This window comes from Callorhinus ursinus, unplaced genomic scaffold, assembly GCF_003265705.2.
Source record: "Callorhinus ursinus isolate GAN/ISIS: 27379988/994484 unplaced genomic scaffold, GSC_fseal_2.0 scaffold4, whole genome shotgun sequence".
NCBI classification, from domain to species: domain Eukaryota; kingdom Metazoa; phylum Chordata; class Mammalia; order Carnivora; family Otariidae; genus Callorhinus; species Callorhinus ursinus.
Window position 1 is genome coordinate 42,616,060 of NW_027397066.1, and position 25,032 is coordinate 42,641,091.

General features: G+C 46.2%; 1 protein-coding gene across 4 annotated transcripts in view; it reads left to right on the top strand.

Moving 5' to 3' along the window:
- The window catches only part of PDGFRA (platelet derived growth factor receptor alpha), a 45,702-nt gene extending 20,920 nt beyond the window's left edge, over positions 1-24,782 (top strand). For 3 of the 4 annotated variants that reach the window (XM_025887333.2, XM_073891687.1, XM_073891689.1), the window contains exons 8-23: positions 762-877; positions 1,836-1,962; positions 3,061-3,254; positions 3,907-4,001; positions 4,214-4,346; positions 6,613-6,717; positions 7,093-7,203; positions 7,689-7,842; positions 8,714-8,880; positions 11,194-11,309; positions 11,663-11,785; positions 13,124-13,235; positions 14,739-14,838; positions 14,953-15,058; positions 16,367-16,608; positions 21,671-24,782. In XM_025887333.2, coding sequence (XP_025743118.1) covers positions 762-877; positions 1,836-1,962; positions 3,061-3,254; positions 3,907-4,001; positions 4,214-4,346; positions 6,613-6,717; positions 7,093-7,203; positions 7,689-7,842; positions 8,714-8,880; positions 11,194-11,309; positions 11,663-11,785; positions 13,124-13,235; positions 14,739-14,838; positions 14,953-15,058; positions 16,367-16,608; positions 21,671-21,818 — 2,149 coding nt within the window. In that variant the 3' untranslated portion in view covers positions 21,819-24,782. The remainder of the gene's footprint in view (positions 1-761; positions 878-1,835; positions 1,963-3,060; positions 3,255-3,906; positions 4,002-4,213; positions 4,347-6,612; positions 6,718-7,092; positions 7,204-7,688; positions 7,843-8,713; positions 8,881-11,193; positions 11,310-11,662; positions 11,786-13,123; positions 13,236-14,738; positions 14,839-14,952; positions 15,059-16,366; positions 16,609-21,670) is intronic. The other variant, XR_012377916.1, reaches the window with a different exon arrangement.
- The last annotated feature ends 250 nt before the right edge of the window (positions 24,783-25,032 follow it).

Here is a 25,032-nt window from a genome sequence, read left to right on the forward strand (position 1 = left end):
AGCAGGGAGCCTGATGTGGGGCTCGATCCCAGGACCCTGGGATCATGACCGGAGCCGAAGGCAGATGCTTAACGACTGAGCCACCCAGGTGCCCCTGTGATGTTTTATAAATAAGGTCAATCAAATGGGCAATACTCTATTGATGAACCCATACAAACACACAGAGCCAAATGTCACTTATAACACATGGAAGAAATCTTTAGGGGAAACTTCCCTTTAATAAAGTATGAAGAAATAGATTTTTCTAATTTATTTTTTTTAAAGGTGACAGAATCTTGTACTTTATTAGTATCTAAGCATTAAGAAGGTGCTTTGTAAGAAGCCTTGCTCCATTCCTGCCGCCATTTGCCCGGGTCTCCCTGCCTCCCCAGGCAGAGGGAAATATTTTTATTAGTTTCATTAGGTTCTTCTGAAACCTTCCAGAGTTTCTTTAAGCAAATACCAACAAGTAGGAATCCTTGTTGGAGGAGACCTCTCCTGGAGGTCTGGAGAGCTCTGGAGACCTCTCCATGTCAGTGTGTAGACTGTGTCCTGTTGCTCGTCTCAGGATGTCTGGGCTTCTGTTTAAGAATTAAGTGTCTGTAAGTCAGACCTTCACTGTGTAGAAAGAGCACAGAAAATCCCGAAAAGTGAAGATATGGACAAGAAAACAAAGACGTTTTTGCTTTTTACAACAGACTTTAAAGTGAACATGGCACCTGTTGGAACGGTTGGCATCTGTTTGGCTATGACTGGCTGACACAAAGTCCTTTTCGTTTCAGGTATCGGAGCAAATTAAAGCTGATCCGCGCTAAGGAGGAAGACAGTGGCCATTACACGATTGTCGTTCAAAATGAAGACGACGTGAAGAGCTATACTTTCGAACTCTTAACTCAAGGTGCATCAGGCAGTAGAAGGATAATGTTAGCTCCGTGACGGAGTGAACGAGTGTCCCCCAAGGAGAGCCTGGCACTTTTCTCCCCCGGGGGTGGAGAGAAAAGCAACGCTTTATGGGAGAAGTAGCTGATGAAGGCGTCACCTGTCAGGGAGAGCTTTGTTGGGCTATGAGTTCACACAATTCTGGGAAGTCCAGGCTGCTCTGAAACCGTCTGGGGAATTCCTAGCTTACAGCACCACCTGCTTCTCAGTCTGGCACCTCCAGTTCTTGGAAGAGTAAAGTGATGCATTTTGGTCCAGATGACCTTAGGTTGTTCCAGAGAGTTTTGGCCTTTTCGCTTAGCTTCCCTCAAGGCATTGCACAGTGGCCCTTACCAGGAGGGAGTGCCTTGGTCTGTTCACGTTCAGGTCCAGCCCCTGTTCACTGGGTACCTACCATATGCCTGGGACTGCGTTAGGGGACTCACTTGACCCTCACAGTAAATCTGTGATATAAGTATTAGCATATTTCTAATTTATTTGATCATGGATTAAAAAAAAATCTTTTAAACCTAGTGACATTCCACAGATGCACTTTGGTAAATGCTGCTTTAGATTATACTCTAGCTGAATCCATTAGTTGAACCCCAAGCCGTAATACAATTTTAAGAGCCTCCTTGCCTTTCAAGCCAAATAACCACAGGGGCTTTTTACTTTTCTCACTCCAGATTGAGAACACCACAGGATACAAATCCCTAAACACTGAAACTGTGAAAATGCTCTTAACCAAGTGGGTCTACTCAAAGTGGAGCATTATGATTATGCACATAATTGCTTTCAGCCCCTTCTTGGGTGGTTACTCGCTTGGCAGGTCCAAATGCGACGTGGGCAATTTCTTGAACCTGAATTCTGTGAACCGTGGCTCACGGGAGTTCTGGGACCCAGACCATTCGATTCTGATCTCTTTTTACCTCTTGCAGTTCCCTCGTCTATTCTGGACTTGGTTGATGACCACCATGGCTCTACGGGGGGACAGACTGTGAGATGCACCGCTGAAGGGACGCCTCTTCCTGATATTGAGTGGATGATCTGCAAGGATATTAAGAAGTACGGAAACAAGAGGTTTCTTTCTCACTGGTGGTCAGAATGTTGATTCCTTGATACAAAGAACTTCAGATGCATTTGCTTTCTTTGGCTGGCCCTTCTTTTGTATTTGTGATTCTGCCTGGGCCTAAGTCTCATAAACTACAGGATAGGGTCCTAAGCACGGGCCTGGTGTGCATGCGTGCATGGTATGCGTGCCTATGCACCCATGTGGTCATGAAGAGCTGTAAGGAGAAGGTCCCTGGCTCTCACCAGATTCTCCAGGGGTGCCTAATCGGAAAAGAAGATGAATTTAAAGGGCCACAGGTCCAAGAGGATTTTTACTCCCCTGGCCCACTTCACCTTATATTTCTTACAGGGTGAACTTTTTTTGGTAGCTAGATTGGCATGTGAACATAAATGACAATGTTGCCCATGGTGACTGCTTGCTTCCTTTGCCTACCTGCTGTTTGGGGGGAGTTAACTCACCAGTTCCTCCTTTACCCCCCGATCTGTCCATCTTCTCTGATGGGCACTTGAGTGACATGCTCACGCTTCCACCCATGGTGACTGCTTGCATTCAGAAGCCTCGACTGTTTCTCTCGGAGGCTGAGACTCCTAGACCTTCCCCTTCTTAGGGGATCTTGATCTTGGATCTTGACTGGGGCTGGATCTAGGTCTCATTAACTCAGCCAGGGGATCACTCCAACCCTAGTGACACCTGAGGGGCTCTTGACAGTGCAGGTGAGGAGAGAAGAAGGGGCCAGGCTTTTTCAAGGGGTGGGCAATTGGGATAGTTAAACACTCTTGAAGTGGGTCTGTTCAGTTGGCTCATGAGTTCAAGCCCTGGGATTGGTAGTTACATTTGATGGAACTTATTTCTACCTTGCGTGCTTCATAAACAGTTAACTTTCAATTATCCACATACAGGTTATCCTCTTTTGGGTCTGTGCAAAACAAGTTTCAGTGTTATTAATAAGCACATAAAATACGAAAGTCCACCTGTAGCACCCCCAAATGTAGGCAAGGTCAGAGCTCCTTGCCACCATAGGTGATTCACTGCTTTGCTCACCTCCATTATCCTGATGACTGGCTCTGTATTTATGTTCTTTTTCTCTCCAGGTGTAATAATGAAACTTCATGGGCGATTTTGGCCAACAATATCTCAAACATTATCACGGAGGTCCACCCCCGAGATAGGAGTACTGTGGAGGGCCGAGTGACATTCACCAGGGTGGAGGAGACCATCGCTGTTCGATGTCTGGCCAAGAATCTCCTTGGGGCCGAGAGCCGAGAGCTGAAGCTGGTGGCTCCCAGTGAGTTGCTCTTAGTCATCAGCCAACCCCTTCCTCCTCCATGCAGAACTTTGAATCCCAGATGGGGTCCAAAAGGAGTGATGGTCCCAAGGCAGAAATTCAGCTCTGAATGCTCTTAAAGGGCCTTCGCCGGGCATCCACATGGGAGCCCTTTCTTTCGGATTCTGACCCCCAATTGCACCTTGCAATGGAAGATGGGGAAGGAGGATCTTCTGCCTTGTTGCTCCTTACAACTGTCGAGACAGGTTGAATTCTTTAAAAAAAAAAAAAAAGTAACAAAGCCCCAAGTAGAATGTAAACAAAAATGCCACCTTTCAAAATAAACTGAACTTATGTGACTTTCAATCTCATTTATCAGTCTTTATATTCCAGTCCACATTCTGTCTGGAAGGTTAAATGGTGCGGTACCTTTGGAGCCAAATTGCATTCCCCTGATTGAATTTTGTCCCCTTTCTCTTCTAAGGGAAGAGCTGGAGTAGGTTCATGTATGTAGATGATCGAGAGATGGTATCGCCCATCCTGAAAATGAGCCAGGCAGCCTTGATGCTTTTCCACCAGCAGTGAGAGATTTCTGGCCCAAACACAACCACATCGCCTTCCCACCCTCCTGCGTGTTTGTGCAAATTCTTCCTCATGTGTCTTTCTCCTTCAGCGCTGCGTTCTGAACTCACCGTCGCCGCTGCGGTCCTCGTGCTGTTGGTGATTGTGATCATCTCACTTATTGTCCTGGTTGTCATTTGGAAACAGGTAGGTATTTTTCCCAAAGAACTAAAAACCTTTGAAGCCAGTAAGAACAAGAAGAGTAGCCTAGTTCAGCGCGTGGCACGGAGAAGGAGCTCAGTAATTATGTGTTGAAGGAATGTGGTTGATCCTGCTGTGTCTGGTCACTTTGCTGCCATTAAGCTTTGGTGCATCTGGGCTTTGGTAATTCACTAGTTACCTGTCCTGGTCATTCGTAGAAACCGAGGTATGAAATTCGCTGGAGGGTCATTGAATCCATCAGCCCTGATGGACATGAATATATTTACGTGGACCCGATGCAGCTGCCTTATGACTCAAGATGGGAGTTTCCAAGGGATGGACTCGTGCTTGGTAAGTGCCTCCTGGGGTGATCTCCCAAGACTCCCCTTTGATTGGGACATAACTACTTTTTATAGCCTTGTGCAGGAATAAGGGATCTGAGCTTGTGCTTGGTAAGAGCTAGGCAATAGAAATTGGCTTTCAGAAGTATTTTTCTGTCTTGAAAACGAGTTAATTGCATCACTGCCGTGGTTTTTAAAAAATCTCGTTCCAGGGGCGCCTGGGTGGCTCAGTCAGTTAAGCGTCTGTCTTCGGCTCAGGGCATGATCTCGGGGTCCTGGGATCGAGTCCCACATCGGGCTCTGCCCTCAGCGGGGAGTCTGCTTGTCCCTCTGCCCCTCCCCCACCCCGCTCGTGCTCTCTCTCACTCTCAAATAAATAAAATCTTAAAAAAATAAAAACATAAAAAAATAAAAATCTTGTTCTATAGCGAATTATGGTTAAAGAAAATTTTACAAGAGGAGAAGAGAATGTGAGGAGGTCCTGCCAAAGAGACTCATCGAGATGACTTTGCTTTGGGAGTCACACAAATTGATGGGATGAATTTCTGTGACTGAAAAGGAACAGATGAGATTTGAATGAGGACAACCACAAAGGGGTATTTTAAAGTAGTCCATTCTGAGGATGTATTAGATACTTCCTTAGAGTATGTATATTTAGAATATAGAATATAAAAATATAGGTACTTTTCAAAGCAAAACATGTTAAAATAATCAAGTCAACTTATCACAAACTTTTCATATATTTCAATCTTAGGCTGAGACCGAGTACATGAAGCTTTAGTTCAAGGAATTTTTTTTTTAAAATCACATTCTGAATGAATGAAAACAGGACAAAGACACAAAGCAGATGAACATAGGGGAAGGGAAGGGAAAATGAAATAAGATAAAAACAGAGAAAGAGGCAAACCATAAGAGACTATTAACTATAAGGAAAAAACTGAAGGTGGCTACAGGGGAGGTGAGTGGGGGGATGGGGTAACTGGGTGATGGGCATTAAGGAGGGCACTTGATGTAATGAGCACTGGGTGTTATTTGCAACTGAGGAATCACTAAATTCTACCCCCGAAACTAATAATATGCTATATGTTAACTAAATTGAATTTAAATAAAAAATAAAAAAAGACAAGTGAAAGTTAGAGCTAGAGGTCGTGTCACTGGGAGTACGCTAACCATGTGTGTTGGAGGATGCCGGAGGCAGTGTTTAATGATCCACTTGTCTCATTCCAAAATATAAGGTTAGGTCTTCTTAAAGAGTTACTTAAACTGAAATCAAACAGGATGTCCTAGCTACTTCCAATTTCAACTACTTGTACCTGGAAACGAAGTTTTCTTTATCATCTCTCCCCACCACCAATCCCACCCCTACTCCCCTCCCCCACCCCCCAGTTTTACAAAAAGAGCCAAGGAACTTAAGGTAGTAAAATGGTGGGGGGAGGGCAACATCCCTAATATGCTAAGAGGCATTTCTGTGTCTCTCTGCTCCTGTGTGTTCCCCTAAGGCAGCCATACCTTTCCAGGTAGTTTCTCACAATGCACACATGCAAACATGCACTGCTGGCTGTTAGTCCCTTATGAGCCGAGTCTCTCCCCCGCCACCCCCCCCCCCCCCCCCCGCTGCCCTGGCTTGTTTCACCGTGGTGAGACTGACACTCGGGGACACATTCCTTTTAGATTGTGGGGACGGCAGCTTCCATTTCCTTATGTCGCTTCCAGCATGGAGCCAAGCGTGTGCTCCCGCTGGGCGCCATTAGCCTCTGACGGTCCTGGCCCTTCCTATAAGCAGGCAGCAAGGACAGCAGCCCAAAGTTCACTTCGTCACGCCTCGGAATCAGTGATGTCTCGAATACCGAAGTATTTCCAGTGGATAAGGACTTATTGATGCAAAAGATGCCTCTGTTTGCATGTGGAGAACAGAAGGGTAGAGAAGCAGGGGGTTTGGGCGAGAGCCACAGGAAACAAGGGCCTTGGAGCCTGCGGTCTGGCCCAGCACTGGAGCTGGGAGACAGAATGTTCACACCAGGGAAGGATGCACCCTCCTTACTCCTGCCTGTGGTTCCCTTCCCCTTACAGATGTTATTTGACAAAAGCAATTGTACTGATTTCCTTTCCTGTGGGCTCTGTTCTGGTCTTGACGTGCTGACTTGCAGGAATCATGAGGCTTACTCCACTCTGAAAGAACAGCCCCCACTGGGCGCCTGCACATGCTGGCTGTGGTGCATAAAACCGAGGGGAGGAAGCCCCAGTCTGCCTGTGTTAATGGTTCTGATTGCTCACAGGTCGTATCCTGGGATCTGGTGCGTTTGGGAAAGTGGTTGAAGGAACTGCCTATGGGTTAAGCCGCTCCCAGCCTGTCATGAAAGTGGCAGTGAAGATGCTAAAACGTAAGTGCCCTTTCCTGGGATTTTTTTGAAAATAGAGGTTAGTCAGGTGAATTGCTCAAAATCACACAGCCAGTGCATGCCAGATTTAGGACCAGATCTTTCGATTCTAGGTTTTGTGTGTATTTAGGCTCTTTTCTCAGTCACGTTATTTATTCTCATTGCCTGTATGTTGGAAATCAAGAGTTGTTATTTTTGGTGACTTCTGTTTACCCTCAAGACTAGGCACTAGTTAGTAGAGTCCAGACCAGGTCACTCTGTGTTTCTCTTTAAGGCTCTCGGTAAATGAAATGATATCCCATCATAGGATTAGCCATGTCATTGGCTTTGTGTGAGGGGAAATCACTTGAACTGATACGTGATTTATTTCTTCAACAGCCACAGCCAGATCCAGTGAGAAACAAGCTCTCATGTCGGAACTGAAGATAATGACTCACCTGGGGCCACATTTAAACATTGTGAACTTGCTGGGAGCCTGTACCAAGTCAGGTAGGCTTCCTGACCTGGGAGTGAGGATTTTCACAGAAGACCTGTAGTTGTGAAGACTGTCCAGGCTTTTTTAAAGTGCTTCCTGTCTACCTCCAAACATGCCAGCAACTCTAAGTCCCTTGAACGGAGTTGCCTGGCTTCCACTGAACTGTCGGAAGCTCCTTGTTTTTGAGCACCATCTCCTGTCTGCGCAAACATCGCATTTCATGGCTTTTCTGTTCTTCGTGTTCATGCCCATTTCTTTTTTTTTTTTAAAGATTTATTTATTTATTTATTTATTTGACAGAGAGAGACACAGCAAGAGAGGGAACACAAACAGGGGGAGTGGGAGAGGGAGAAGCAGGCTTCCCGCAGAGCAGGGAGCCCGATGTGGGGCTTGATCCCACGACCCTGGGACCATGACCTGAGTCGAAGGCAGACGCTTAGTGGCTAAGCCACCCGGGTGCCTCTCATGCCCATTTCTTAACTGGTTTTGGTTCCCGCAGGCCCTATTTACATCATCACCGAGTACTGCTTCTATGGGGATTTGGTCAACTATTTGCATAAGAATAGGGATAGCTTCCTGAGCCGCCACCCGGAGAAGCCAAAGGAAGAGCTGGACATTTTCGGATTGAACCCTGCCGATGACAGCACACGGAGGTGGGTGCAGAGGGACATGCTGCTGTGAGTCGTTGGCTTACAAGCCTCACCAGTGGAGAGAGCCCGTGTCTGCATAGAATCCATGTCTGCAGACCCCGTGCCATCAGGCAGCAAGACTCAGAGTCCCCCAGCCTACCCCGTTGTCCCCTGATGCAGCCGGGACACACCTGCCCGCAGGTGTTTGGGACCAGATATCACATGGGGAGGCCTTGCCAAGAGGTTTGAACGGAGGCAAGAGTTGGAGTCATTCTGGGAGCCATTTTGCTGCTAATGTGTGGTCTGCTTGAGACCTGTAAGTTGCGGCTCTGGCCAGGGATGCTTCCCTGCTGGTATCTTGTGAGAAACTGCCTGAGGACCTCCAAGGTTGAGATTCTGCTCCTTGCGGACCCTGGACCTAGAAATCAAGCCAGTGGTAGTAATCCCAACTGCGGGAAACTACAAGTAGCTACAGAGGTCTGGGTGGCTTTAAAGTTCTGTGAGATCAGAAAGTGCAAGTTCACTTTATATTGAATTCCTCAATGGACACCACATTGGCACTGAAATTATTGAGGAGCAGGAAACATCTGGCCACGTGGTCGTGTGGCCCAGGGTTTGTGGCCCGTGAGTTGAAAAACAGAGCAAGAATAAAGACAGACACACCTCAGTTGAGATGACCCAGGTATTTGTGTGATTATTGATAAATGCTCATCTCACCTTCCAGGCTGCCCCACGTGGAAGGTGCACATTGGTTTTGCTTTTGCTCACCCCCCTGGCTAGCCCCATACCTGCCGCCCCGCCTTGCATACGTGGGCCCCTGCTCATCATCTACTGAAGGTAGAATGACCACTCCCAAGGGGCACCCTGAATAAGGTTTCTTTTTCTTTTGTTACAGTTATGTTATTTTATCTTTTGAAAACAATGGTGACTACATGGACATGAAGCAAGCTGACACCACACAGTATGTCCCCATGCTGGAAAGGAAAGAGGTTTCTAAATACTCGGACATCCAGAGATCGCTGTATGACCGCCCAGCCTCGTATAAGAAGAAATCTATGTTAGGTAAAACTGTCACTGTCCACTCTCTGCATCTGCCAGTGGTTTGGTATGATACAGATTTCCCCTGCTCTCCGAAAGTTGGGTTTCTGCCACTCTTTGATGAAAGATCTACATTAGTACTCGTTCTCACTCACTGAAAGAAGTCCGAAAAGGATTTTGGTTTTTACGAAATAGTAAGTGCTTCTTTGCTTTACACCGTTTTGGCTTACACAGGAGTTCATAGGAATGCTCTACTTTCAGTTGGTGGTGGAAGCCTGTACTTAAAATACCCAGAGGAAGGAGTGCCAGGGTGGCTTGATCGGTTAAGCATCTGACTCTTGATCTCAGCCCTGGCCTTGATCTCAGGGCCATGAGTTCAAGCCCCGTGTTGGGCTCCATGCTGGGCATGGAGACTACTTAAAAAAAAAAAAAAAATACTTAAAGGAAGGTGAGCAGGCACGGTGAGCAGAACTGCCAGCCCGTGGTCCCTAACTGCGTGTCTGCACAACTGTATCTGTGATGTGTTTTCAGAAGTTTGTGGCCTGTGAATTGAAAAGAAGAAAAAGAATAAAGACTTAATGCAACGCACTTTCACACTTTAAATGTAATCCTTTTAAAGAATGGTTTATCCTGATATACTTATCTTCCTTTTTTGGTGTTAATGTGTCTTTTTTTTTTTTAATGAAAGTATGGTGATCACTGTTTTTTTTTTTTCTCTTATTGGGGGAAAAAAATTAAGTGCCCTTATTGGCAAAATTAAAAGTTGGCTATCTTCTATTGGTTCCTAATATTTTTTTCAAAATTTTAATTCTATAAGTCTCTGGTATCTAGGAGTTCAGTAGCCCTTGCTTTTGGCTTTGTAAATATCCACTTTGTGATAGAAACTGGAAAGTAGACAATTGGAGGTCGTGTTTTTCTGACAAGAGTGTTAGGTGTTGCTACTGAATATTGTTTGAAGGAAGATCTGTCTGCTCTTTCAAAACAGATGAACATGTGGCAGGACTGCATTGATTTATAAACTCCAGGGAGCCTAGCCGATGCCCAGAGCAGATGGACCACCCCACTTCTGCCAGGGTGGGGGTGGCCCTTCCAGGTTCTTGTCTAATCCCAGGCTTGGAGTGGGGAGTACACTACTATTGGGTCCGATGTTGACATGTCTTGTAATTTTGTGTTATTGGGCCTGAGCCCTCCCATTAGTCAATGCACAAAAGTGTTGACCTGCCATGGAAATTATTTCGAAAATCACTGATATGCTCTGAATGCTTGCGGGGTTCTTAAGTGAAAGGTACAATCTGTTAAAAAAGAATGTGCTTGTTTTGCAAAGCTCGGTATATAAGAATATTTTCCATTGCTGCAGTTCCAAGTTCCATTCACTTCTCATTGCCAAATGGGTACACTTCCAAGCCCTTTTAAAAGATTAGCCAATGAGAGCTGTCGGAACCAGGGCTTCCTCTCCCCTCCCGTATTGTTAAAAATAGTTTACATTGCTTCCCAGGCTGGACCTGGCTCCAGATGTCAGGGGAACCTGATTCATGCTCAGCCCGGGCCCTGTTGGCAGGCGGACCACTGCTTTCTGGCCTTCTCCTAGCTGGCAGGAAAAATATGAATGGCTGCAACTACTCTTCACTTGCCTGAAAATTTTTAAAAAGAAATGAGAACTGCTGGCCTAGATTACCTCCTTCCTCGAAAACCCTGGGACCCTTCCAGATGGGACTAACTGGGGAAAGTGGACAAGTTACAAAAGGAACTAAAGGCAAAGTCCTTGGCACTGACCTATAAGATTGTTACCTCTAGTCTGATTGGGGCTGGATTTTATTCAGGAAATGAGCCAAACACTATGAAGGTGGCTTTAAAAAGAGAAAAAAAAAAAGGAGGGGGGATTCCTAGAAGCTACTTTCTCAAGGGCCCTTATGTATATTCATCATGGAAGATTTTGTGTGTGTGTGTGCGTGTGTGTACGTGTGTGTGTGTGTGTGTGTGTGTTAGAGGTGGCTGAGGTAACTTGCTAACTAAGGCTGAAAAAAGAAATTTGGGAGGCAAACAACAAGATATGTGTGAGAACCCACTAGACTGGTCCTTATGGATATATATATATATATATATATGTTTATAAACCAGAGAGATATTTCTGCAGATAGATTTCTTTTTAATGGTAGAACCTCTGCATGGCTTACATACCCACCCGTGAGGTCTGGAAATGCTATAGGAACGTAATTTTAGATCCGTTCTTTGGACAAGGCTGAGCAGCCTGACAAGTGGCTGCCCTAGGGGAGCGTCCCCGTGGGGGATGCTTCACACTGTCCTCTAGGGCCAACACACTTCATTCTTTTTCTGCAGACTCAGAAGTCAAAAACCTCCTTTCAGACGATAACTCGGAAGGCCTTACTTTGTTGGACTTGTTGAGCTTTACCTATCAAGTTGCGCGAGGAATGGAATTTTTGGCTTCGAAAAATGTAAGTGCGTTCATGGAACAGAGTTCTCTGTGGATCCAGCCACAGGTCTGAGTGAGGTGAGCGTGGAACATCTCGCTGGAAGAGGCCAGTAGCAATGGCTGCTTCTCTCTTCCTTTTCCCCCGAAGCGTAGTGGGGAGTCTGATATCATCAAGTATCTACTCTGCTCTAGAGCTTTCTCCCTCTTGGGGGTGGTTGGGAGGAGAGCCTGGAGGAGGCAAGCTGTCTGTGCCGGGACAGCCTCCCCAAGGCATGCCAGGCAGCTCCCAGCACCACCAGGAGGTGGTCAGTCTTGCAGGGGTGATGTTGTCCTGTGGCAGATGGACAGACTGTTATTTCTTCCCTTTCGATGCAGTGTGTCCATCGGGACCTGGCTGCTCGAAATGTCCTCCTGGCGCAGGGGAAAATCGTGAAGATCTGTGACTTCGGCCTGGCCAGAGACATCATGCATGATTCAAACTACGTGTCCAAAGGCAGTGTATGTGCTCTCTCTGCTCACTTGACATGCTCACCTTTCCTCACTCAATCTCTAAAGCTACGTGTTGCTTCTGGCCACTCAGGTCCATATTTTTAACGTGGAGTCCATGAAATTCAGGAATGGGCTCCAGGGAATCAGTATGAAAAGCATGAGCTCTGTAGCCAGGCTGCCTGGGCGTGAGTACTGGCTCCAGCACATACTAGCCTGGAGCTTTGGGGCGAGTTACTTGACCATTCTGTACTTTAGTTTTCCCTATCAGTAGCAGTGACCTGATAACAGTACCTATCTCCTGGGTTTTCGTGGGTGATTCGGTGACTTTAATGTTAAATGCTTAGAACCGTGCCTGGTACATACGAACACTTAGCAAGTGTTAGCTATTACTCGTCTGTGCCTCAGTACATGCATTCATTTCCAGAGAGAGCATCTCTGACTTCTACCAAATTTGCAAATGGAATCTATGACCCCTAAAACTTAAGACCATTTGAGTGAATAGATCTTAGAGGCCCAATCTCCTGAAAGACTGTCATTCTAAATGAACCCTCGGATCATCCTCCCCACCGCTTCTACCTCTAAGCAGATGTGGTAGCTCAGTATTGCCACCTGTTGGTACAATTACAAATCACGCCACTGCACCTGTTGTGAGACCACTCGGGGCTGCTGCCTCCACCCACAGAAGGCCACCTCTCTGTGTCCAGGGTTCATGTGGTTTGTGTACTGCGTGGCCGTGATCTGGAGATTTAGGCACCCCAAACAGATCAGTGGACATTGGTGGAGTCGCTCTCTCGCCTGCTCAAGAAGCCGATGAATCTGTGATCTTGCCTGCCATTGTAGAGGGCCGAAGGATGCTAACATGGTCCCTTTATGTGGCGGCCTCAGCTTAGTGTTTGCACCGCAGCCGGCACCAGCCTCACAGAAGAGGCTTCCAGATTATGAAATGACAATTTCTTAAAGTTCAAAAACGTAACTGGTTCTCAGAGCACTGGATCTGTTTTTAATTTTGTTCCTAGGAACACCTGCAAATAGGAGACAGGCCCATTCAGGGCTCTCACTCTTTGGGTAAACATTCAGGCTTAAATATTTTTGGATGTTATTCTTTGGGAGGACACAAGAGGCAACATCGACCATCCGTCCTTCATCAGATATTTATTGAGCACCCACTAGGTGCCAGGCACTCTTCTGAGTGTGGGGAGCGTAGCGCTGGACAAAAAAACACGAAGATTTTGCGGGCAAGGTTATTAGTGCAAGTTATTATTAGTCCACAGAGAACCCCTGCTATTTCTGCTGCCGTAGGTCATCAGTGGGTATGCTGGGTTTACTTTCCTCCGTCTCTCCATGTAGACCTTTCTCCCCGTGAAGTGGATGGCCCCTGAGAGCATCTTCGACAACCTCTACACCACGCTGAGTGACGTCTGGTCCTACGGCATTCTGCTCTGGGAGATCTTTTCCCTTGGTATGGACCTGACATCTCTGCTCGTTCGGGTTGTTTTGCAACAACACGGGAAGGGAAGCACTGTTTTCCAAGCTCCAGGGTGTAGACGATGCTAAGATACGTGCTGTGAGTCAAGAGTGCAGCAGCTGATTTAAATCACGAATTGTGCACTTGTGGTGTCTGATGTATCCCCATGTGCACTGAGTCGGGAGTCTTGGGGGGCTGCGCCCTCACCTCCACTCCTTTGGGCTGTGCTTGGGTGACTTTCTCCCACTGCAAGTGTTCCTGAGGACACCCACTCCCCAGCTGCTTTCTTGCTGGGGACTTTGAGTTAAGTAGGTTCACCGGTGGAGAGTCACCTTTCCGTCGCTTCATGGTGATCGACGCTCAGGTGAAAAGTAGTATGGCAGGCGAATGGGTGTGACTCACCTTCCCGGTCATCGCTCTGGAGGAGGAGAGGAACCTCCTGGTCATTCAGGGAGTCAGTCCCCAGGTACACCCCCGTGCCGCCAGGTGAGGGCCCTGAGGGAGGAGTGATTCACGACCCTGACCTTAGTTCATCTGGAGAGGTAAGACCTCCATGTAGCAATAAACCATGTGCTGCTGATTTAAAATTGTCATGGAAGAGAAAGGGGAAGGGAGCCCTGCGGTCATTTTGGACGGCTTTAGAGAGGAAACTAAGCTTCATCTGGCCTTGGCCATACACACTGAAAGGTGTCCTGAATTCTGTAGGAAAGGGTTTCTTCTCTGCCTCATCTCCTTTTTTGATCCCGGTTCTCCCTGCTTGGATGTCGCTGTGTGGATCATCCCAGTGTGTGGCTTGACTGAGTCTCATGGTCTATTAAAAGGAGAGAATTATCTAGGTATTTCAAGCCGCAGCTTTGACTTTTGCTCTCGTTATTTGAACATTTTTGATGAAAATGATTTTTTTGCCTTCAGTGGTTCAGAATTTCTCTTGCTTTTCTATTTTGCTTTATGTATGTAGATCCAATAGTCAGAAACATTGAAAAACATGTTCGTGCTTTTTCTAAAGATGTAGAGTTTTGTCTCAGGTGTCTGGACTTGACCAACATTAAGTACTGGTGACATTTATTTATTTGTTTATTTTAAAGATAGATTTATTTATTTATTTATTTGACAGAGAGAGACACAGCAAGAGAGGGAACACAAGCAGGTGGAGTGGGAGAGGGAGAAGCAGGCTTCCCGCGGAGCAGGGAGCCCGATGCGGGGCTCGATCCCAGGATCCTGGGATCATGACCCGAGCCAAAGGCAGACTCTCAATGACTGAGCCACTCAGGCGCCCCAAGTCCTGCTTACATTTAAAATTTGAGGGGAATTCCTGGTTACATTTAAGATTTGGGGAAGCAAACTGTGAAGTCGAGGAGATAATAACACTTTATTGCCTTGAAAGAACCAGAACTTCAAGTGGGGATCCCCAGGTGTTTTCTGTAGGTTCTGTGTCACCCTGAGTTTCAGCAGTGTCCCACCCCCTGGCTAATCCTGGTGGTTTCCCTTGGTTTTCAGGTGGCACACCCTACCCTGGCATGATGGTGGATTCTACTTTCTACAATAAGATCAAGAGTGGGTACCGGATGGCCAAGCCTGACCACGCCACCAGCGAAGTGTGAGCCCCCTCCCCATCTTGTGGGCCTTGTGTTCATGCCCAGTGGGTCTGTGGGTTGTGGGGGGTGCCCTGACACCCCTCCCTGTGCCCACTCTGAGTTCTGCGCTCCCGCAGCTATGAGATCATGGTGAAGTGCTGGCACAGCGAGCCGGAGAAGAGGCCCTCCTTCTACCACCTGAGTGAGATTGTGGAGCATCTGCTGCCTGGACAGTATAAGAAGGTTTGTCTGGGCCCCTTAAAGATGGGTGGAAAGGAATGGGCAAAGGGAAGACGTCAATAGCTGGTAGCTCTGCGAGTGAGCCGCACCATTCAACACTGTTTTAAAGGAACATTTTCAGAGGAGGAAAACGATTGCTTGATCCAGTGGCCTGGGTTTCCTGGAGTGCTCCCCAGACCCCTGGTAGCAGTGATGTCTGAAAACCCTCCCCTTTCCACAGGGCTCCCCTTTCATCTTAAGTGTGCAACACCTGTAAACACTTTATTCTCCAGATATTTGAGTATCTGAAGCTACTGTGCAGTTAGAAGTCTCGGGGCATCCACAGCCTCATTTGCATACACTTAAATCCACGTGAAGTTGGCTTTTACCAGCTGACTGGAAGGAACAACCTCAGCTGTTATTTGTGGCTACAGCTGGTTTTTTTGTGGGATAGGAAGCATTGTTCAAAGGAACAAATGTAATTTCATGGAACCAAGCAGGCTACGTTAATGAATGAAACAACTTTCTGCTGAGATGCTGTGAAGGAACCCCAGACACAGTTGTATAATAAACTCCATTTCTGAGATTCAGATTAGTCGCCATGTAGAGTCTTCATAGTTGTTACTTCTTCTCAAAGAGGAGCAGCGTTAGGAGGTTGTGTGCTGAACTGGGAGTTAAATACTTTTGTCTGTTGATTATTTCACTGCCCATTACAACTCCTCGAAGTGAAGCAATGAGGAGGCAGAAGGAAATTATGGTAGGTCAATCAGAGGAGTTCTGGCGGCATTAAGTCAGACGTGTTGGTGGGAAGAGACTGGAAGTATTGTTGAAAATGGGGTTTTCTAGATCAAAGGTCTGTAAGCTTTGAGTTAGATTTCTCCAACATTTAAGGATCAGGAAGGTTTCAGGGATGGTGCTCCCAGTGGAAGTCCTTGTCACCTCTTATTGGGACCCATCCAAGCCCTGGAGAGATTATGTAATGGGGACCAGAAGGATCCATGCTAGTCCCAGAGAAGGGAGTGGGTGTGTGTGTTGGGGGGTGGGGGCAGGCACAGTCCTAGCTATTGACTCAGAGAACGGGCTCATTGTGATCTTAAGGTGAATGAGAGATCTCACTGGCAGGATGGCGGGAGATCTCTGTCATTGGTGGCCCTTTCTTCGTGTCCCACACCTCTGGGGACGGTTGACCTCTGACTCTCCTTCAGTTGTCTAAATCCCGTATTGGGGAGGGAGTTTGGAGACACAGACGGTTAAACGGGAGTAAGTTCTGAGAATCCTTTTTGCAGTTCGGGCCGTGACACTTGGCTAACCATGTGAAATGAATGTCTGCAGAGTTATGAAAAGATTCACCTGGACTTCCTGAAGAGCGACCACCCCGCCGTGGCGCGCATGCGCGTGGACTCGGACAACGCCTACATTGGCGTCACCTACAAAAACGAGGAAGACAAGCTGAAGGACTGGGAGGGCAGCCTGGACGAGCAGAGGCTGAGCGCGGACAGCGGCTACATCATCCCCCTGCCCGACATCGACCCCGTTCCTGAGGAGGAAGACCTGGGCAAGAGGAACAGACACAGGTATAGGGCTTCCGGCAGGGCCCCCCCTCTCCGCTCCCCAGCGCACCTGATGGTGAGGCTCGCCCGGAGCTGCGTCCGTTCCACGGCAGCCGGCTGCAGAGTCCCGGAGTCCCCAAGGGGTCTGCTCCGTTTTGTAAACGCTTCCCAGACCATCCTAATGTGGGCCCTGTGGGGTTGGGGGAGGTGTAGAGCAGGCAGGGACATGCTTCCCAGGTGGAGAGCCTTTGACCCAAGTCCCCAGGTCGCTTGATCAGTCACTGCAGCCCTGATTCTTGAGATACTATAAGCCTCTCTTGCTGTTTTCTGCATGGGTCCTGGGACTAGGGGGAGAGTTGAGGGAGAGGATAGACTGGGCTATTTGATACTGACTGTCAGGGGATCTTAACCCCAGCTTCAAGTTTGGATCACCTGGGGAGAGTTGAAAACTGATCTACACACTTCACCCAGACCAACAAGTTAGAATCTCTGGGAACGGAGCCCAGGCGCCTCCTGGCTGATTTTATTCCTTCTTTTTAACTTTGTATAATGGAAGATTTCTAACCTGCCCGATTTAAGTCGAATAGTGAACTGTCGGTTCCTCTGTCACCGGACTTGAGCATTTATGAACTCGTGGCCGGACTGCATGAAGAGCCATACCTACTCGGCTGCTACTCTCTTTGGACTGTTTTGAAACAAATCCTAGACATCATATCATTTCATCCATAAATATTCTATTATGGTGCCTCTAAAAGATAAAGGCTCTATTTAAAAGAATAGCTGGGGTTATTAAGTTATTAAAAAAAAAAAACTACAGTACCGTTGTCTAGCCCTCCCCCACCAACTGACAAGAAATCGTTAAGAGCATCAGATATTCAGTGTTCAGATTTCCCTGACTCTCTCATAAATACAGTTTTGCATTTGTTTTGTTCTAATTGAGAACCAAGTAAGAATCACACGTGGCATTTAGTTGCTACGTCTCTATACGTTTGTCCTGCCCCTTCTTACCCCCTTGCATAGTAATTGTGAAGAAACTGGAGTATTTGCCTGTAACGTTCCCACATTCAGAAGGTTGCTGATTGCATCTTGTAGTGTGTCTGACCATGTGCTTTCTCTCCTGTATTTGCTGTAAACTGGTAGTCTAGAGCCTTGATCTGGCTCAGGTTAGATTTTTGGCAAGCATGCTTCAAAGCCGGTGCTGTGTACGTCCATTGGGAGCTACCTACTGTCCAGTTGTCTCCCCGTCTGTGACATTAACAGCCATTAGTGATCATCACCTGGATCCATTAATTTATTACCAACGTGATGCTAACACCCAGCTAGGACTACAGTCATTAGTTTTCACAGTCCCGAAGAGGGGACCACGTCCCAGTTCCCCACTGTCTTTGCATAGCCCTTGAAAAGAGGCAGGAGAAAGTGATGATAGTGGTCCTTGGTTCCAGGTCCAAGTTGCATATGAGTCTCTCTTCTTTTTTCCTCTTCGTTCAGGATACTCTTGTCCCTTCTTCCTCAGTCATTTGGTTAGCTACATACAGTTATTTAGGCAGAAGCACATGGTGTTATTAGTTTGGAGCCTTGTGATTTTGACATCCCTTGCTGTTGGTATGAACCAGGTAATTTAAAAAGTATAGTTGTGGTTTTGTTTTTGGAATGTGTTATGAGACTAGGGAAGGTTGGGCAGAGTGCCTTGACTTACCTTTGCTCATGACAATTTCAAAATTATGTTTATGTTCTTTTAGCAAAGTGTTTCTGTGAGCTTTGGGTATCTGTGGTAGCACTTGACCTCAGATCTGCCATCCTTTTTGGTTATTTTGTATGTCAGGGACTCTGAATAATATTTCAGTCATAAAAAGGTTTTGCTTCTAAGTTAAGTTAGAAAGTTGTATTGATAAATAACATAAGCAAAGTGCCCAGAACTTTTCTGGGGGTACACGAGGCTGCACCACAGAATTTGACATCTATTACACAGAGAGAATAATTCTAGCTGATAGATAGTTGTCATCTTAGATAATTAGAACTTCTGCAAGGGTGATAACGTTTGATTTTCGAATTGTACGAAGTATATACCAAATGACTACCCCCAGGTCAGTTGAGACTGTGGCTCTGACAGGTGGGCTGAGCATGGGGAGTGTCTTGGTCAACTTAGGCTGCTGTTACACACTATCATGGATTTGGGGTCGTAGACAATAGAAATCTGTTTTCTCACAGTTCTGGAGGCTGGAAGTCCAAGATGAAGGTGTTGGCAGGTTTGGTTTTTCCTGAAGCTCTCTCCTTGGCTTGCAGATGGCCATCTTTTTAATGTGTCCTCACGTGGTCTTATTCTGTGTGCGTATTGCGGGTGTCTCTTCCTCTACAAGGACCCCAGTCCTGTGGGGTGAGGGTCCCATTTTAATGACTTCATTTAACCTTAATTACCTCCTAAAAGGCCCTGTCTGCAAATATAATCACAATGGGGATTAGGGCTTCAACATGTGAATTTGGTTGGAGGGGGGCGTTATATGATTCTGTCCATCATGGGGGTAGGGATGCCAGGGTTGGGATGCTCTGGGTCTAGGAAGGCATAGTGGTCCTATGAAGTCCTCTCCTTGGCCTTGGGAGGGGAGTGGGCATGAGAAAAACTGGCTCTTGCTTGCTGTAGAGGGTTTGGGGGGTGCTGGGTCAGTACTATTGTGGCCAGGCACTGGGCCACAAGAAGGGAATCAGAAGTAAGCCCAGTCATGAGCTCTGGGACTGCCGCGAAGCCTGGCAAGCAGCAAGGATGATCTGGGGCTGAGTCTCCCTGAAGTTAGCTTCCTCCATGGCCACATCCCTGCCTTCTCTCTGTGAGATGGATCGGCAGAGAGGAGCCTGCCAAGCCCAGTAGGGTCAGGGCAAGGGGGTGACTCCTCTGTAGGACTCCACTGTAGAACTGGCCCCCAGGGAGGGGCCATTAGTCCAAATCACAGTGTCCAAAGAAGTCTCATAAATGCAGGTCCTAATTGGGTTGGGGTCCATATCCAAGGGTTGACTTAGGCCTCCAGCTACTGGCCAGGGCCCCAGGAAGCAGATCTGTCTGGTCTGCCAGGGAGAAGGGTTGTCAGGACGACGTGATTATCAAGACCAGCCCAGTGGACTGGTGTTCACAGTGAGGCTCCCGGACCAGGGGGTAGGGTGGAGTACAGATTCAGAATGGAGACAAAAGCTCGTCCTAGGGAAGGGCCCAATGTGTGGGGTTGTGAAGGGAAACCTCAGTTTGGTGACCCTGCAGGTTCTAAGAGCTCTCCGGGCTACAAGGGCCTTGGGGCGGATGGCAGCAGACTGTTGCCCATAGGCCCCTACCTGCCAGGCTCAGTTCTCTGCTTGGAAATCGAACTGACCTGGAGAGGAGGAGAGCAAGGCAGAGGAGTCAAGCCTGGTCCTCAGGGGATAAAAGAGCTGGATCGAGAGCCGCTGCTGGGCGTGTGTGAGCCTCGCTCCTCTGGCTGGCCAGCCCATAGTGTGGCTTACATGGCACATCTCCAGCGTGCTGCTGCAGCCTCATGGTGAGAGCAGACTGGCCTGCCTGTCAGCACCTCACCTGCTGGGAGCCAAATGACAGATCTAGACATGTTGCAATCCAAGGCAGGAGAATGATAAGGCAGTAGGAGTTTAGAGACAGGAAGATAGGGAATCATGACAGGCTAGAGACTAGGGAAAATTATTTTTCTAAAAATCTTCAAGAGGTATTTTAAGTGTCCAGAAAAATTGAGAGACTACATCTACTACTTAGCTTTAGTAATTGTTAACATTTTGCCACATTTGGTTTCTCTAACTATATAATGTTATAGTTACCCCTATTTTACGTATATATGTAATATATAATAATATATACAATGTAATTAATAGCACATAATATGGAATATATATGTACCACATTCATATACATGCATCCTTTTTCTTTTCTTGCTAAAACATTTGAAACTCCAGCAAACATCTCCTAAGAATAAGGATACTCTCAAGGTGCCTGGGTGGCTCAGTTGGTTAAGCGTCTGCCTTGGGCTCAGGTCATGATCCCAGGGCCCTGGGATCGAGCCCCGCGGCAGGCGCTCTGCTTGGCAGGAAGCCTGCTTCTTCCTCTGCCTCTGCCCCACCCACGCACATACTCGCACTCTCTTTGTCAAATAAATAACTAAATCTTTAAGAACAAGCCATGAGGATACTCTCCTATAAAAAATCATAACAGCATGATCACATGTAAGAAAATTAACTATTTCCTGATATCCTCTGCTATTCAGGCCCTATTTAGGTAGGGTTTGAGTAATAATAATAATAGCTAATATTCATTGGGACTTAGTATGTTCTAGGTACTGTGCTCAGTGCTGTATGGTTATTACCTTGTTTAATCACCCTGACAAGCAGGAATATTGTCAGGCACTATTGTCATCCCATTCCATAGGCCAGGGAACTAGCTCAGGGGGTTAAGTGACTGGTGTGACTCCCACAGCTGCTAAGTGCTAGATGATTCCAGACTTTTCAGCCACTTCTCTAGTGAGTAAAGAGCCTTCACCCTGCTTTCCAGACTGGGGCTGGGGAAGATCTGGAAGGGTGTAAAGAAGAGGGGAAGAAGGCATTCCTGAGGCATGGGCTCAGATCCTGAGAACACTGTTTGGACACTCGGGAAGTTTCAGGGACAGCAAGTGACTGGCCCGGCTGTAGTTTGCAGCTGATTTCATCCCTCTGTGCTTTTCCTTCCCTCATTGTCTTCTGATCAGGCACTGCTTACTTTCTTTTCCACTAGGACTGAGTGGGCGGGGGGGGGGAGGCTAAAAATTGTCACAGCTTGTTAGCAACTCTGCTGGAAGATTTGACAGAAGAGAAGGAAAGCCGAAGCATGGAGATGACCTGGGGATCTCGGTTTTGCACGGGGCCCACTGTGGTGTGACACATGATGAGTAGCTGCCTGGCTTGGCAGCAGAATCTTGCCAGATCGGGTGGCCTGAGGTGGAATGCCAAAGGATCTCACAGGAAGAACTCCTTTGCTTCTGGGGGCAGGGGGCACCCTAGCCACCCATCCAGTCTCATGGGTCTGCACGTGGGCTTAACCTTTCCAATCCTCTCCCTCGTCCAGCTCACAGACCTCAGAAGAGAGCGCTATCGAGACAGGTTCCAGCAGCTCTACTTTCATCAAGAGAGAGGATGAAACCATCGAGGATATCGACATGATGGACGACATTGGCATAGACTCCTCAGACCTGGTAGAGGACAGCTTCCTGTGACTGGCAGATTCAGGGGGGCACTTTCCACTCCTGGGGCCACCTTGGATCCCTTTAAGCAAACCACTTGATTGCAATGCAAACATTTGGGAGGAGGACTCGGATGAGGTGTAAAGAGAAGTTCTCGGCCAAGGGCCTCAGGGAGCCTGCTCACTATGGATGAATAGGAGCTTTCGAAATGAACTCTGTCAGCCTTGCCTCTTGGCAATGCTTCAGTAGCATCTTAGCGGCGTGTGAAGTTTGGAGATGTTTGGACAAGGAAGTGATAGGTCTCGGAAGGTGAACTCCATGTTTCCAAGGCATTGGTGAGATTCCAACAGACACAACTTTGATTGCGAGAAAACCCCAGCATTGTAATTATGTAAATAGGTCTAACTGAGGATGTGTTTAGATTTGTATTAACTGTCTTCTCCGGACTTCTGAAGAGACCACTCATCCCATCCATGTACTTCCTGCTTGAAACCTGGTATCAGCTGCTGTTGAACTCCTCTTTGAAGTACATGCAAAACCACTTTTGAACCTTAAAAGGTACCGGTACTATAGCATTTTACTTTTTTTTTTTTTTTTTTTTTAGTGTTAAAGAGATAAAGAAGAATAATTAACCAATCTTGTTTACTAGATTTGGGTCCTTTAGAAGCCCACCAACTCATTTTCGTATTGTAATCTACGTTTAATATACTACTGTTATCAGTAACGCTAAATGTGTAATGTGTAACACGTTTTCCCTACAGAGAAAGCACAATTAAAAAAAAATACTAAGTAGGCGACAAGTTGGACAGTTTTTGACATTTATATCAAATAACCGATGTTTCTCTAGAAAATATGGTAATAGCTTTAGTGGATTAAATTTAGTGGAACATAGAGAACAAAGTAAAAGTAGTGTCTTCCAGGAAGTCCGTGTTTTTAACTGTGTACTGAGTAGGTTCCCTAATCTGTTGTACTAAAAACAGTTAATTGCCCTCTGAAGTGATGGGATTTGAAAGAAACAAACCCCTAAATCCTAAATGTTCTCGATATAAAGGCATAAGCCTATGCCTAACATGACTTCTCATTTTATTACCCCGTGGAAAATACAATCAGCAATAAAAACTTAATTTGCAGAGGTCATTTTCATGCCCGGTGATAACTCTGGTGCATCCCAACATCTATATTTTCAAAATTTTACAAACCCTAGAAGAGTCAGAAGGATGCCTTGACCATGGCCCCCTTTCCTTCATCTCCTCCCCCACAGAGAAATAGTTTGAAACTGTGAGAACACACAGGCATCGTTTAGGGTTGCACGTGTGTTAGACTGGATCCTCGCTTCCCAAATGTAATCGCAACCAGGATCACCAAATTCTAGGTCCCCACTCCAGAGCTTCTGAATTATTGAGTCTGGCCAGGGGCAGGATACTGTATTTTTATAAACTCCCTGGCTGTTTCGATTAGCCAGGTTTGGGAAACACCAGCTTAAGTCACAGGAAGTTGCCATGGGAAACAGATCATTTGAAATTTGGAACTGGGCTAGAAGTCATCCGTGCAGGAAGCCTACTATTTTAAATCCTTGGCTTTGGGTCAGTGACATTTAATGCCCCCATATCTAGCAAGTGCTGCCCTTTGTTTAACTTTCCAGTCTTAGCTGAGGCTGAGAGAGCTAAATCTTGGTTTGGTAGGTCTTCTAGAAGTAAAGACAGCGCTTCCCACTGCATGGGGCAACTGGACTGCCCCCCCCCCCCATGGCATGCACGAAAATGACGCTATTCAGTGTCCCAAGTCTCTGTGTAACCAGGTCAATATTTTGGTGAAAAAAATTTTTAAGTTTTGCTGAAATTTTGGGGTGAGACAGCAGGACAAATTGTCACATCCATCCAAACTGTCAAAACTGATTGGTGTGGGTTCATTGGCATTCTTTGCAATACTACTTAATTGCTGACACCGTATGAAAGAAACACGGGCTGTGATTACTGCGCTCACTGTGGGTGCTCCTGGCAGGTGATGCTTTGGAAGATGTAGCAGCAGTAACAAGGTACTTGACTACCCACTGGTGCAATCTCAATGCAAGCCCCAACTTTCTTCTCCACCTTTTTCATACTAAGTGTGAAGACTGAGCCAGACTGGCCAATTAAAAAGAAAATCTGACTAGGTTCTGTAGAACCAATTAGACTTGAAATACATTTGTGTTTCTAGAATCACAGCTCAAGCATTCTGTTTATCGCTCATTGTCTCTTGTACGGCCTTCTTTTGTTGGTGCTTTGCATTTTGATGTTCCTTTGAGTTCTGCGTGACATCACAAGGCTGGATGAAAATTCTCAGACAAGCAGGTTCTAGTCCTAATGAATACTCCCATCTAATGAGTACTCCCACCTGAGTTTGTGTGTGACTGCTTTTTTTTTTTTTCTTTTTTTAAACAGTGTTTTCAGTGTATCACAGATTTGTTTCCTTTTTGGCCTCTTGCAAAGTCCCCAGATGAAAATTTGCCAATCCTTCCCGCTTTCTGTTTTTATGAAGACAATCAAAGCTGGCCTGAGAAACACAATTTGTGACTTTAAAATGATCAATGATGTCCTTAAAATGTGGTCTGCCGATCTGTACAAATGGTCCTATTTTTGTGAAGAGGGACGTGAGATAAAATGATGTTATACATCAATATGTATATATGTATTTCTATATAGACTTGGAGAATACTGCCAAAACATTTATGACAAGCTGTATCACTGCCTTTGTTTATATTTTTTTTGACTGTGATATTCCCCACAGGCACATTGACTGTTGCACTTTTGAATGTCCAAAATTTATATTTTAGAAAAATAAAGAGAAAAATACGTGTTTCCAAAATAGTGGTGTGGCGAATGTGTGAGAAGTAACTCAATACGTAGGGTCTACTGATAAAAAATGTATTACAAAATGCCCCATTTGTGTTTTTGTTTTAAAACGTGTAAATGAAGATCTTTATATTTCAATAAATGATATATATGTAATTTAAAGTTATGCTAAGGTTCCAGCATTTTTGTTTTTAGCCGAATCACATGAATTAAAGCCATCCCATTCAATTTGCTTTGTTAGCAACATTTCAGTAGGACTCCATATTATGGTTTCGATGAGACCAGTAGGAAATTTAAGATCTGAATATTATTTGAGCTAGTTAGTTTTCAGACCCAGGATCTGACTTAAAGATGGCTGGCACTTGGCTCATCTTCGATCCTACTGTTTATTTGTTTTAATAGCATTATATTGCATG